The sequence below is a fragment of the Mesoplodon bidens genome, assembly GCF_964165515.1.
Source record: "Mesoplodon bidens genome assembly, chromosome: 6".
NCBI classification, from domain to species: Eukaryota; Metazoa; Chordata; class Mammalia; order Artiodactyla; family Ziphiidae; genus Mesoplodon; species Mesoplodon bidens.
Genome location: NC_138162.1, coordinates 34493005 through 34507805, shown reverse-complemented (window position 1 = coordinate 34507805; position 14801 = coordinate 34493005). Strand labels below are relative to the sequence as shown.

The 14801-nt window shown below is 43.9% G+C and overlaps 1 protein-coding gene and 1 pseudogene across 8 annotated transcripts in view; both read left to right on the top strand.

Moving 5' to 3' along the window:
* Nucleotides 1-14801, top strand: part of EPB41L4B (erythrocyte membrane protein band 4.1 like 4B) — a gene marked incomplete at its 3' end in the record, with an annotated part of 141397 nt that overhangs the window by 115329 nt on the left and 11267 nt on the right. For 5 of the 7 annotated variants that reach the window (XM_081237152.1, XM_081237153.1, XM_081237149.1 and 2 more), the window contains exons 21-22: nt 7815-8004; nt 9870-9947. In XM_081237152.1, coding sequence (XP_081093278.1) covers nt 7815-8004; nt 9870-9947 — 268 coding nt within the window. The remainder of the gene's footprint in view (nt 1-7814; nt 8005-9869; nt 9948-14801) is intronic. The other 2 variants (XM_081237154.1, XM_081237151.1) reach the window with 1 other exon arrangement.
* On the top strand, nt 3898-6883 carry LOC308618854 (DNA endonuclease RBBP8-like; annotated as a pseudogene). Its single transcript has one exon. The product of its transcript is annotated as a DNA endonuclease RBBP8-like (transcript).

Genomic DNA, 14801 nt, shown 5'->3' with positions numbered 1-14801 from the left:
GGTAGTTAGAATTTCTTGACCTTGGCTATGGCCCAGGTATCCTGCCTGGATGTATAATTGGTCAGAGAAATGCAGGGGTGCAGTGGAAAGCGTGGGGCTCTGGAGTTAGAAAGGCTTCTAGTTTACTGTTACAAGCTCTTGGGAAAATTACTCTTTGAACGTCTCCTTCGTCTGTAAAATGGTTAAGGATTTTGTGAGGGTAAACATGAGATAATGTGGGTAAAGCCCTAGCTTTCAGCCTAGCCCTGGCTGAAAGATGAGTTAGTTCCCCTTCCTTTCTTCTTATGGACCTGAAGCCTCTGAAGAGGTCAAGTTTAGGAGGTGCTGAGAGTACAGAGTATAGGACAAGGAGTGTAACTCCAGATGCAGTTCTCAAACAGCCAGCTCAGGCCTGCCACTTGCACCTTGTGAAAAGGAGAAGAAAGGGGAGTGCAGTTTCAGGGCAGACACATCCCACCTCATTAGCCTTAATAGAAGTTTCTGGACAGTATAGCAGCTGTATTTCCTAGGGAAGCCAAAACGAGTAAGATTCAAATAATTAACAGTCCTAATGATCTCTGGGGGACAAATTAAACCATGAAAAATCTGCTCCCCTGAGGATAAAGCTGGCAGGATTAACCTTTCACATTTCAGAACTCAAAATGTTATTATCACCCATGTGGGATACGTAATCACTTTGGAAGCAATGACTATTACCTGACCTGGAAGGAAAGAAAATTTAGCTAACTCACCAAATTACCTCTTTTAAGGAAACCATTTTCAAACCTCTAACTTCATGTGTATTTCTTAAGATACCCCAAAGTATTCTGCTTTGAAAATCAAAGAATGGCAGCATTTTTCCCATTAGTAGTAAATAGCAAAACTGATGGATGAGATTTTCCCAGTTTTAAGTTTTCATCCCATAAATAGTAATGGTATTGTTGACATTAGTTACCCCTTCTTTACTCATCTCTTCCGCTCATAGATATTGATAAAGTTAATAAACACTTGGTTGGGGATTCAGATTGGAAAACCTCAGATTTCCCATTTCCTCAAAAATAATTCTGCATCATTAGTTTTGAGATGCAGGGATGTGTGTGCCCTTTTTAGCGGTTACAGTATTCCTAGTTCCTAGGCCAGAATTATGTGTGCTTTTTTGGGTTTTAGGGTACTCCATCAAAGCATCATGATATTCAGATGCTCTGAAAAAGTTTTCAAAGTGCTGCTTTTTAGGATATAAACAAAAATCTCAGCTGTGTTCTTTTCTCGAAATACGGCATAGGGAGGAAAGGTGTGGCTGCTGTGTGCAGAGTGAAGGGAGAAACAAACTCTGCAAAGAGTTGAAGGCAGGTAAAAGCATCATCTTTATATTGATGCCAGCTGGTATGTTTAGAAAATGATGAGCTGCTTAATTTTTACCCAGATATGTAACTTTACTATGTATTTAAACATAGTGTAAAAATCTAAAGGCATTCAGGCAAGACAGAAGAGTCCAAAGAGAAAAGTAACTAATTCCCTAGAATCACACCATCAAAAATAACCAACGTTCACATTTATGACTATTACTCTAGACATTTTTCTATGTGTATATGTTGTTAAAATAGAAATCATTTCAAAGAAAAGACTCATACTACTACATAAAATTTTACTTATTAAAATGTTTCATGAATTTACCTTAGACACCAGGTGTTCATCATAAATCACACTGATAGCATAAGCTATCTGGCATAGCTCAAGGTCTTAGGTGTGCAAAGACACACTTATCCAGCGGGATATTCCAAGGGTCCAGGGGTTCTCTCAGGAGCTTGTCAGTGGCCAATGGTTCCTTTGGAATGTACAGGGTTTGAGCATCTGGGGCTTGCTGAGTTAGCCCTTTCCTGTGCAGGCAGCAATCTGGCTGGCAGCAGGGGAGAGGGAACTTGCCTTCATTTCTATAAATTTGAGAAAATACTGTCCATGCTAAGAGTAGGGGATTGATGGTGCTGCTCTGTGCTGGGATGACCAGATCAGAAGAGCTTCCAGCCTTGACATACCTTGTGGGAAATCAGGCCTTGCCCACAAAGCAAGCCCTGGAGATAAGCCCCAGCTGCCGTGAGGGAGACTTCTCCCACATGGTGAATTCCTGTCTAGTGTCCTTTCCATCCTGGTTCATCCCACTTGATCAGAGAGGGTCGAAGACCAGAGCTGCTTGGCTCCAAAACAATTGTGTGCAAATCCTCCTCTATAATCAGTTTATCACACCGAAGAGACAGTTGCTGTTAGGCCACGAAAGGAGTTGTTACACCCTTGGCTCAGAACAGTAGGTTCCTACAAGTCTTATGCTCACCCTCCTAAGGGAGGCTCCTCAGAATAACATCCCTTGGTTTGGTGGTTCCTCAAAAAGTTAAACATAGAACTACCATACAACTCAGCAATTCCACTCCTAGGTGGAATTCCAGTTCAAAAGAGTTGAAAGCAGAGACTCAAGCAAATGTCTGTACACCAGTGTTCATAACAGCACTATTCACAATAGCTAAAAGGTGGAAACAACCCAATTGTCCATCAACAGAGGAAGGGATAAACTAAATACAGTCTGTCCATACAATGGAATGTTACTCAGCCACAAAAAGGAATGACATTTTGACTTATGCGATGACATGGATGGACCTTGAAAACATTATGTTCAAACAAGCCAGATATAGAAGAACATTTACTGTATGATTCCACTTATATGAGGTACCTAGAGTAGTCAAATTCATCTGGAAAGAAAGCATCATGGGGGAGGGGTGTGGAATTTCCCCTTTACCCTTTTTGAGTTCTTGTGGCTGGACTAATAATAAACTAAAAAGGTTAAAAAGAAAGAAATTTTAATTCATGCACATGGTGGTCTCATAGAAATGGGAACTAAGAAGTGCCCAAAGCAGGCAGCTTTTCTACTTTTTAGACAAAGAAACAATAAAGTTGTGAGGAATTAACAGGACAAAGAAACTTAGGTTTTGGGTGCTCATTTAGTGAAGAATCTAAACAGAGTTTGGGCTTGGGGTAGTAACTTCAATAAGTAACAGGGTTTGTTTATACAGGACTCTAGGCCCGAATCCCCTGTCTCTGATGATAAAGGGGTCCTTCTATCTTCAGATGCAGGGAGTACACCTTTCACACGAGAGATTTATTTCCTGCTTTCAGGGAGACAGAAAGGAGGGTCAGAGTGTTGGCCATTTCTTAAGTAACTTTAATTCAAAATAATCAATATGACAGACCTTTACACCATGTAACAAGGAGAAAGGAGAAAGTCTGTCAGAAATTAAGGAATAACTGGGGCTTCCCTGGTGGCACAGTGGTTAAGAATCTGCCTGCCAATTCAGGGGACACAGGTTCGAGCCCTGGTCCGGGAAGATCCCACATGCCGCGGAGCAGCTAAGCCCGTGGGCTATGACTACTGAGCCTGCTCTCTAGAGCCCGTGAGCCACAACTACCAAGCCCACACGCCACAACTCCTGAAGCCCACGCCTAGAGCCTGTGCTCCGCAACAAGAGAAGCCACTGCAACGAGAAGCCCACGCACCGCAACAAAGAGTAGCCCCCACTCGCCGCAACTAGAGAAAGCCTGCATGCAGCAACGAAGACCCAACACAGCCAAAAATAAATAAATAAAATAAATAAATTTATTAAAAAAAAGAAATTAAGGAATAACTTTTTACAACATTTTAGGTTATAGTTTAACATCATGAAGAGGAGAAGAAAACTTGAGGCCCTAAATAAAATTTCAGTATTCTCTTGGAAACCAGTACAACCTATATTGATAAATATTTATTTCTAATTTAAATGCCAAAAGTAATTACTTTTTCTTACTAAATACCACAGGGAAAAATTCCCCTAAGTTGTTTTTAAAATGCAAATTTTCGTAACTAGGATATTACATCTCATAGTTAATACATATTTTGCTTAATAGTAAAACTATCTCTTACCGGATTAATTAAAAAATCCTGGGCCCTCGGGCCCTCCCCCCAACCCTGGAAAACGCGGGCTGCCCCACGGGGGCAGCTTGGCTGCTGGCAGTTTGGCAGATTAGTGAGGGAACGAGGAGAAAAGCTAACGGCCGTCTCTTCCCCGCTCCAGAGCGTGCTCGTGTTCCTGTTGGGGCTTTTGAGAATCTCGAGGCAGTCTTGCAAGCCGTATTTGAACTGGCCAAAGACAACTTCAGACCTGTATAATGTAACAGAAAAGGTCAGAAAACATTAGGCAGTAGAAGTGTGAGCATATTAAGTAAGATGAATGTCCCGGGAAGCAGTTGTCGAGGCCCCAGTTCTGCAGATGTATCTAATGACTTTAAGGATCTTTGGACAAAACTAAAGGAGTATCATGATAAAGAAGTACAAGGTCTACAAGTAAAAGTAACTAGACTGAAAAAGGAACGAAGTTTAGATGCACAGAGACTAGAAGAATTCTTCACCAAAAATCAACAGCTGAGAGAGCAGTGGAAAGTCCTTCATGAAACCATTAAAGTTTTAGAAGATCGATTAAAAGCAGGATTATGTGATCGCTGTGCAGTAACTGAAGAACATATACGGAAGAAATAACAAGAGTTTGAAAATATTCGACTGCAGAATCTTAAACTTATCACAGAGCTTATAAATGAAAAGAATACAGGACGAAAATAAAAAGCTTTCTGAACAGCTGCAGCAGAAAATTGAGAATGATCAACCACATCAAGCAACCGATCTTGAATCTGAGGAAGATGTTATTCCAGATTGACCAATAACAACCTTTTCATTTTCTGGCGCTAACCGACTACGAAGGAAGGAGAACCTCCACGTCCGATACGTAGAACAAACACATACTAAACTGGAGCACTCTGGGTGTGCACGTGAATTGAGAAAAGTACCAAAGTCTTCAACTCATTCACAACATAAACATAATGAACGTGAAATTCTAGTGGCTGACACTTGTGATCAGAGTCAAGCTCCAGTGGCTAATACACATGGAAAAAGCAGTTATCCTCCTGATAATTTAGCTACAGTTGTTGCTGAAACACTTGGACTTAGTGTTCAAGATGAGTCTGAATCTCGAGGTGCTATGAGCCCTCTTGGTGATGAGCTCTACCACTGTCTGGAAGGAGATCACAAAAAGCCTTTTGAGGAATCTAGAAGAAATAGTGAAGATAGTTTAAGATTTTCAGATTCTAATGCAAAGACTCCTCCTCAAGAAGAATTGACTACTCGGGTATCATCTCCTGTATTTGGAGCTACCTCTAATGTGAAAAGTAGTTTAGGTTTGAATACAAGTTTGTCCCCTTCTCTTTTAGAGACTGGGAGAAAAAAAAAAACCCACCTGTAAATAACGCCTTTCAACAACACTGATAATTCTAGACCAGAGAAACCTAGATCAAAATCTGAAGATGGTGCCCTTTTCACACATCATAATATTGGGGCTGAAGTGAAGAAGATCACTAACCAGTCATCTTCTAATAAGCAGGTGCTTATAAATAAAAATACAAGTGAACAGGATAGTATTGATCACATTAAAGATACTGTTACTGATAAAGGTAAACATGTGGTACTGCCTGAAATCACTGGGAGGCCGAACCAAAAGGAAGAAAATCGAGGAAGAAAGTGAAGATGAAATAAGCTGCCCCCAAGGCTCCTTTGATAAAGAAAATGCTTTTCCTTTTCCACCAGATAGTCATTCTTACATGAATGGAGACTATGTGATGGATAAACCTCTGGATCTGTCTGATCGATTTTCAGCTATTCAGCGTCAAGAGGAAGTGAGAACTCTAAAGTCGGATTTAGGCGAGTGACTCTCTATGAGGTTTTGAAGCTTGTTCCAAAGGGCTCTTCCTCAAGCCGTAAGGCCTTGAGTGGGAGCTGTGGGTTAACCAAAGATTCCCCAGAAGAGCCCAGCAGTTTATAGGAGTCCCTCCTCCAGTCCCTGAGTAAATCTCCGGATAGTAAAACACTGTTACAAATAAAGGAAGAAAATTCTATTTTAAAAATCTCTCTACATCCACGTGAAAGTTTGGAGACAGAGAATCTTTTTGATGACACGAAGGGTGCTGGTTCTCGTGAGCCTCTAAAAATAAAAACCAGGTCAGTCCATGGAGCATGTGAACTTGCATCAGTTCTTCGGTTAAATCCATGTAGAATTGCTAAAACAAAGTCTCTACAAAACAACCAAGATGTATCCTTTGAAAATATCCAGTGGAGTATAGATCCAGGAGCAGACCTTTCTCAGTATAAAATGGATATTACTGTAGTAGATACAAAGGATGGCAGCCAATCAAGATTAGCAGGAGGAGAGACAGTGGACATGCACTGTACATTGGTTAGTGAAACTATGCTTTTAAAAATGAAGAATCAAGAGCAGAAGGGAGAAAAAAGTCCAAATGGAGAAAGAAAAATGAATGATAGCTTGGAAGATATGTTTGATCGGACTACACATGAAGAATATGAATCCTGTTTGGTGGATAGCTTCCCCCACGTAGCAGATGAAGAGGAGTTGTAAACTGCTACAAAAAAACCAAACTCTCCTGGTGATAAACAAGATAACGTCAAACAGCATTTGTGGAGCCATATTTTAAAGATGATGAAAGAGAGACTAGCTTACAAAATTTTCCTCATATTGAGGTGGTCCGGAAAAAAGAAGAAAGAAGAAAATTGCTTGGACACACATGTAAGTAATGTGAAATTTGTTATGCAGATTTTCCAGCAGAAGAAAGAGAAAAGAAGTTGGCTTCCTGCTCAAGACACCGATTTCGCTACATTCCACCCAACACACCAGAGAATTTCTGGGAAGTTGGTTTTCCTTCCACTCAGACCTGTATGGAAAGAGGTTACATTAAAGAAGATCGTGATCCTTGTCCTCATCCAAAAAGACGACAGCCTTACAATGCAATATTTTCTCCAAAAGGCAAAGAGCAGAAGACATAAATGTTGAAGCAAAAACAGGAGAGATGACAATATTCTTTTTATTTATAGTTAAAGTTGGTATTAAACATTGATTTTTTGATCTTCTGAAAACTGATTTATAAATCATTTTTCTATTGAAAATGTTTTTAAATGGCATTTACACATCATACAGATGACTATTTTAAAATGGATAAGTGTATGTCGTATTTTCTTGCTTTTGCACCTTTAAAGTAATAAGGTGCTTTCATTTTGCACTCTAAAAGTTGCTTATTACTTTATTTGGTAATACCTAATTACAATTTTGAAAATATGAAAAAAAAAATCCTGCAGATGTTTCCAGGAATAAATTTTCGATGATGATGGTAATTCAATCTTTCCTTCAGGGTCTTCAAAAAAAATGCTATATAAAAAACATATTAAGCTTTTTCTCCATGTAATTTTATTAAAATAAAAACAACTCTATCCTAATAAAAAAGAATCAATATGCCATTGTGACATATTTGGGGGTGGCCCACCCTGAGCCTCAACAGCAGAGCAAATGTTACCAGGATCTGCAGAGAGGGGGCCACGGGGAGCTGTTGTTCAGTGAGTACAGTGTTGCTGTTGGGATGATAAAGTTTGGCGTATAGATAAAGTCCTTGTTATATAACATTGTGAATGTGTTTGAGCCCCTGGATTGTAAACTGACAAATGGATAAAATGATACATATTATGTTATACATATTTTCTCATAATAAAACATTTTTTTAATCCCCGGGCAAGTGACAGAAAATCCAGCCCAGACTTGCTTTGGCTGAAGGTCAATATATCGGCCCCTGTAAGCTGGACATCTGGTAGACATCTGTTTGGGGAGTCCCCAGTCCCCACCCTAGCCATCCCAGCCCTCCCCACCTCCCTCCACTCCCCACAGCCTGTTTATTATTGTAATGAGCAGAGCTTCATGTGCTTCTAGTAACCGCAGTGATGAAGACGACCTCCCTCCAGACCTGGCCGAGGCAGCGGGAGCGACCACAACTCCAGCCATGGCCCCCACCATGGCCACCACCACACAAGTCTCAGTGCCGCTGGCATCCCCCAAGGTCCACAAAGTCAGCTCGCCTCAGAATTCAGAAGGCAAGGGCCAGCTGTCCCCAGGAGCCAAGGTATGGCGGAAAAGCCCTGAGGGGTAGCTATACTTGCCGAGAACTCTGCATAAATTGTGTGTGGCATCAGTATGCATTTAAACTTTGCATCATCAAGTCTGTGCACTCGTAAAACAACAGTAATAACCACCAAAGCATGTGTTTTATGTAACCTGTCCCTGAAAGATAACTACATATGAGAGACAAATGGTATAATATAAAAGCATGTACTTTGTACTTGAAGGGAAATTTAAGAGATTTTTGAGGGCAATTTTAGTTTTAGAATATCATCCCTGCAAAAGCTGTTACTCTACTGTGAAGACAGAAAGAAGTGGGTTTTTATCCCCCATAATGGAAAATTTGGAGGAGTAAAAACATAGAGGTATCCCTATCCCATTCCTTATATGGGATAGCCTGTGTTAATAGTTTGAAAGTGGGAAATATTATTCTATTTGCCACTTTGAAATTTCAGGAAATTGCCATTGATGTGAATGGACTGTGACTAAGGCACAAGACATTTCTCTTGGTTTCCTCTGAGTGACGCTTAGCTGTGGTCACTCTTCAGCAATTGGTCCAAAGGCGGTCACATGTCTTGCTCTCCAAGCAGATGCTGAGTCAAAGGTTGCTTGGTCTGTGGACCCTGCTGAGGAACACTGTGTGTGTGAGGTGGGGCCCCTAATGCAAGATTGGAAACTTAGAGTCTTGGGGGCCAAGACTTGGGGCCCAATTGCTCCTTTCAAACACCTATGGCTGCTTGAAACAAGTAGTCGCTCCGCAGCCCTTGTTTCTCCGAGGCTCAGTTTCCTCTTCCCAAAAAAAGAGAATAAGATCTGCTACGATGCCCAGCTCATGGGTCCAGCAGAGATTAAAGTGCTTGTGCAAACAGGATGCCTGAGGCTTCTGTAGCTCCAGGGATCATGATTCCTGGTAACATCTAAGTAACAATAGTCCAGGCCACATCGTGTATGACTGAGGCCAGTCTTTCACGGGGTCCCTTCCCGGGGTTTCTGGGAATACTCTGTGTTCAACAGGATCTGGCTGGATCCTTCAGCCAGTGACTGGCCCAGACTGAGGCTCTCCGCTTTTCTGTAGATCACCCCCTGGGAACTGGAGTTGGGTTCCCCTCCACTGTGCTGAGTCCCTAGCACTGCTTTGTCCCAAGTGTGGACACAGGCTCCTCTGTATATATCCCAGGCCATGGTTAAAACCACGTAAAAACATTTACAAAACAGAAGGGAATTCAGTGGAGATGCAGGCAGCATCGTACCAGAAGCCACAAGGCTCCCTCTTCTGGCCGTCTCTCTCCTTAGGGCCCTGCTTGCACCAAGTAAATGCGACTTATTTTTTTCCACAAAGGGTTTCAAGGCCCCCCATGCTGCTGAGATACCCCCAAGGCAAGGCGAAAAAAAATTTTTCCCAAAAAATGAACGTGATTTTCAGAGGTACCATCTGAAAATCACTCTCCTACCATAAAGGTTTTCCTCGTTATTGTGCAGATGAGTTTAGCTCCGTGAGATCTTGATCCAGGATGAGGTCTTTACTCTCTGTTTATATATTCAAAGGACTCTTTGAAGTGTTCTTTCCCCAAAGGCCAGTCAAAGAGCACTCAAAGCATTTAAGAAAAATTGTTTGCAGCTTCAAAAAAGACAGTCCTCCACCCTATACCCTACTTCTACCCATTAAGATTTCAGAAAAACTCAGGGTTTGGTCTCAACATTTTGTACACTACGGAGTTAAGAGAGCTCTGGTGGGGGCTGGCATGATAATGAGTTCAGTGTTAGAAAAGGGGAAGAGGAGAGAGGTCAGGACCGTCTGTATTTTCTGTTGAAATTCCACTGTCAGTCCAGAGCCGGCACTAACTGGGATATTTTTGTCTGCCTTTGTAGAGCCCCTCTGACCGAGGAGGTGCCTTTACCTTGGAGCCAGGTGATCTGCTGATGGATTTCACAGAAGCCACTCCTCTGGTAAACTTCCCATTTTGCTAAAACCAGAAAAGCCACAGACCATAGAAACATCTTGGCAGTGGGACGGATGGACAGAGGTGGGCATCGCTGTTGGGAAGGCTCTTCCTCTTGTCCTGCGCACAGCCTGGAGGCTCAGGGATCAGCTTTCTTCCAGGGTTCAGGCATCACGGGTCCTTCCACCTCACAGAGCCCCCGAGGGAGGGCCGTGCTCCCTTTCCTCTGAGGGTGGCTGCAGGGGCCCCACCCTGCCTGTCTGCCACTCCTCCGTGCTTCAGTCTCGGCTTCTTGGCTTCCTGGGCTGCATGCCCACCATGCATGCCCGCCGTGGGGCATCTCTTGCTGTCTCTTCCAACAACATGCTCTGGCCTAAAGTACCAGCTCAGGGCCTCACCTAGGTTTCTAGGCCCCTCGTGCCTCCCTACCATCCTCCATCCTCTGCACAGAGGTCTCTCCTTCAGGATGGGATGCCTGCAGGTGGGAAGCCCTTTAAGGGAGCACTGGACCAGGAGTCATGCAGGCCAGACCTGGCTCCACTCTCTGCCCCTCACCTTAAGATCCTTGTCATTGGATAGTTGCTGCCCCACCTTCTGTCAAATGAGGATGTCATTGTTTGCCCTGTCTGCCTAAGAGTATTGTAAGGATCACATGAGAGAGAGAGCCCCATATATAAAGCACCATAAACGTGTATAAGATATTATAAACATGATTAGATGACACAGGCAAAATTGGATGTATCTTAGGCTGGGCTCAGCCTAATACCCAAGTATACTGGAGCATAAATCATGGTCCACAAATTTGGCATGTGAGTCAAAACGTGAGCCAAGTCAAAAACTATCTCCTGAGAACTTAGTCTGTGCCTGGCTGCGTATGAGGCTCTGGGAATGGATAGGGCAGCTAGAGGCTGGAGGGGGCTCAGGTTGGTAAAGGGTCAGGATCAACAGGAGAGCCGTGTGGAAGATGCTTGGGGAGAAGCCAGAAGTGGGAGTCATTCAGGACTGGCTCCCTGGACAAGGGTGTGGTGGATGGGAAGGATTTCTGGAAGGCTTTCAAGAGGGGACAAATGAGGCAAAATGCTGTCCAGGCTTTAGGAATGGTCACCGCTCCTGCCTCAGCTAGCACAAGGAAATCATTTGTGATTTATGCAATTATACTTCTCTTCTGGAGAGCTGGTACAGCCTGAGAGCTTCGAGTCAGCGCCTTCAGATAAACTGCTTGAGAACTGGCAGTGGGCAACACCCAGCTCGGGGACCTTCCCATGCTCAAGTAAATGGAGCTGGTTATTCATGGCCTTTTCGTTAGACAGATTGCCAAGATAGGGTAACCCGGAAACACCTCATCGCCCCTTTGCCCAGATGGGGAAACTGAGTCCCAGAGTGGGGTAATCATCCAGGGACCAAGCTGGAGCTGGAGCCCAGATGTTCTGGCTCTTTCTCTGGTGCCCTTTGCATCCAATTGAGCTAAATCCAGCCTCCTCTTTAGGGAACTTGCCATTTTGGAGAAGAGCAATGCTTGGAAGAGTGTCTGTATAAACTGCTACTGCTGTGGGACCCTGTGCCTAACCCTGTCTGGGGGCACTAGGAAAAAGAAGGCTTCATGTTGCTAGGGTTTTAAGGTATGAGGAGGAGTTTGCCAGATGGAGGAAGTAGACCAAAGCATTCTATGCAGAAGGTACAGCATGAGCAAAATAATGATTATTTATTATTATTTAAAAGGTCTGGTGGATCTGAGAACTAGGGTTAGTTTACAAAAAAATACATCATGGCTTTGACAGGAGTGATGGGATTCCCTTAAAAACCATTGTGTTGCAGATCCAGCTTGTGGATTTAATTGCCTCACCTTTTCTGTGTTTGGCATAACAGACTGAGATTAGAAAGGAAGCAGCATCTGGCAGGGACCCAGAGGTCCCCTGATCTCAGGTGCCAATGCCTACCAAGTTACTGTCCAGTCTCTGCTTGCACCCCTCCAACAGCAGGGAGCTTATTCCGTGTCCCCAGGACACTTTGCTTGTGTCTCTGGGCAGCTCTGACCGAGCTCTGAAACAGGGTCCAGGTGCTGCATTGCCCAGCCACGGGACAGCTGAGGTTTTTATACAAGACACAGCTGCCCACTTCACAGCTGAAGTTTGCAGTGAATACCTTTTTTCAAGATGAAGCATCCTTCTTCTTATTTGTGTGGATTTGAGGCACAAGTGCATGTTCACAGAGCACATGCACACAGAAGGTATGCTGGAGGGCTAGTATTTCGGGCTTTCCTTGGCATCATTGGCTTTGACCTTACTTCACTCCAGAGACCTATCTCCATGAGTGCCGAAGGGTCCTAGAGGGGAAAAGGGGCTCCAGCAGCCTGCTCCTCCCTTTGTCTGGTCCTCTTACCTCCATCTCCTCCATTTGTTCCTCCCAGCATCAAAGAAATGCGAGCTGCAGCCCTTTCTGCCCGTGATGTTAGGGTGATGGAGGGGCGTGGCATCTGTGTCTCTAAAGACAGCCAAGGAAGGCTAGACTTAGGGCCTGGGGCTGGAAGAAAGTCTTAAAGCTGTGTCCCTGTTCTGGTTCCTCGGGCCAGAGCTGGAAGGACAGGGAGCTGGAGAGAAAGGAGTGGGACAGATTTTCTTACCTTCATTAAGCCAAGTTCCACCAAGACACTATTGGAGCTAGTTTAACCCTTATGACTCTTTACCCTTATGATCCAGTCTCTGCATGGAATGAAACATGGTCCAAACAGCCAAGAATAATGAAAAAGATTCAATCTTTAACTGGCGTCTCTTAAGATAATGAAAGAAGATTAAATGAACACCTCCTGGTAACAGTTCTTGAATCTCATTTTGCTTCTCTCTTAATTCTCTTGCACCTTGCACTTCCCCAAGGACTTACATCCCAAACTCTCCACAAAAACATTCTTTCTAGCTTCACTCTTGTAGCATTTTCCCCTGCCTTTTCCCAACTCTTTTCTTCTGTAATCCCCAACTCTTTTATTACGTAGCTCAATTTAGCAATCCAAGTCCTACAACCTCTGCAGCTCCGTTGTCTGCCCATTCCTGGAATCTGCATCATAGACTCTTCAAGATCAGATAAGAGTTTCTGCCTGGGAGAAACTCTTGGGGGTGTGAGGATGGGAAGGGAAGAAGGGAAGTGAGTGAAGACAGCACGCACTCTCCCTCTGGGGTTCTCATTTGGTGTGCAGGGGGGTGTGGGTGTCGGTAGAGTGTTAGAAGGTGGGCACATGGACACATCAATCATGTTGACCTTGGGATGCAGAGTCCCACCCTCTACTCCAGGTCAGTCATGCCAGCCTCCTTCCCCAGGTAACACAGACCGTGAACACCCATACCTTCTGTGTCCCTGATGCTCTCTCTTTGGGGCTTGTCCCTCCCTGATCCCTGTACTGCAAGAACCACTCACCCAACTGCAGAGCATCATAATCCAGGTCTCGTCTGGGTCAGGGGACATTAGTCAGGAGTTCATGTGTCAGGGAGGAGATATCCTGCCCAAAGGAAGGTTGTTTAGGGCCCAGAACGGGCCCTGGGTTGGGTGTCAGAAGAATTGGGTTTCCATTTGTCTCAATAACTTAGTTTTTATTTTGAACCTTATTCTAGCAGGAGAGCTAAAGCTTAATCTCAAGTCAGATCAGGTGCCTTTTCAGTCTTCCTGGGGTTTCATCCGTGTTCTTCAGGGCATGGGGAGAGGGAGGGAAGTCTCTTTCATTCGTGAAGTCACCTGTTTGCTGATACATCTGGGACGCCCGCTGCTTCCCTTATGCCCCTTTTGGGTGGGTGGAGGTCGCAGTGCCGCTGGGATGTGAATCCCTATCTGCTGGACACACCACACAGCCATTCTGCTCTGCTCTCCCACCTTTACCTGAGTAGAGGGGTGCAGGTCCCCACTGCTCTTTACTCCCTGTCCCCCAGCCTCTGCCTATGAATGGGGGGCCCAGAGCCCCTTTGTGCAGCACTCACTAATGTCTACCCCTCCTCCCTTTCCTTCTGACTTCTCTCTCTTATCCTCAAGCTGGCAATCTCTTTTCTTACCTGGATGAAGGCTTACACATTTTCACCATCATTTATCTATGCCAAAACCTTTCTGTTCCCCAGAGAGTCAGATTTTGAAATCAAAAGCCATATAGAACCTAGCTGCCTGAATGTAGAAAAGACCCAAGGGGGAAAGGAAATACCAGGAGAAAACATAAATGGTATTTCAAAATAGTATTCTATTACATGTGAAATCCTGTTCATTTACTACAAGTCAGAAGTGTGGGGGCCCCAGGGATGTTCTTTTGTTTAAATCCGCTCAGATGCATTTAGAAATCTGAGTTTGAAATCTGAGATCTAAATCTCCATTTAGAAAGGTCAGAGATGCTTGTGGGATGGACCAACATTTCTTTACCATAAAGTCCAATGCTGGGCAAAGCTTTAAGTCATCCATTATAATCTTCAATACAGACACTGGTGGCCAGTACACATTTTGGCCTCAAGGCAGAATGTCCATGTTTCTTGGTGATTTATGCCTTGGTAGCATCTTATACAGCATAACATTTATCCTGAGGACCAGAGGGGGAGGGGGAGTTTAAGTAGGGTGGGAAAACTTAACTGCACATTAGGTGGCTAATGTGGACTCCCTTGTTTCTGAAGAATGGATTTAGAAACAATCAACAAGAGGGTCTAGACTCATGGATTTAGACTTTGCGAATGCAATTTCTGCATCTCCCACATCTGAATAGTAAAACAAGGCTATTATGGAGGCCATCGTGAATAATGGTTGTGAAAGCCCCTTGGAGATCATCTAGGACTGCACCATAGTAAAAAGGATGGAGGTAGATCAATTTGGAGATGGAAAAGAAGGCAAGAACTTTCCTGATAAT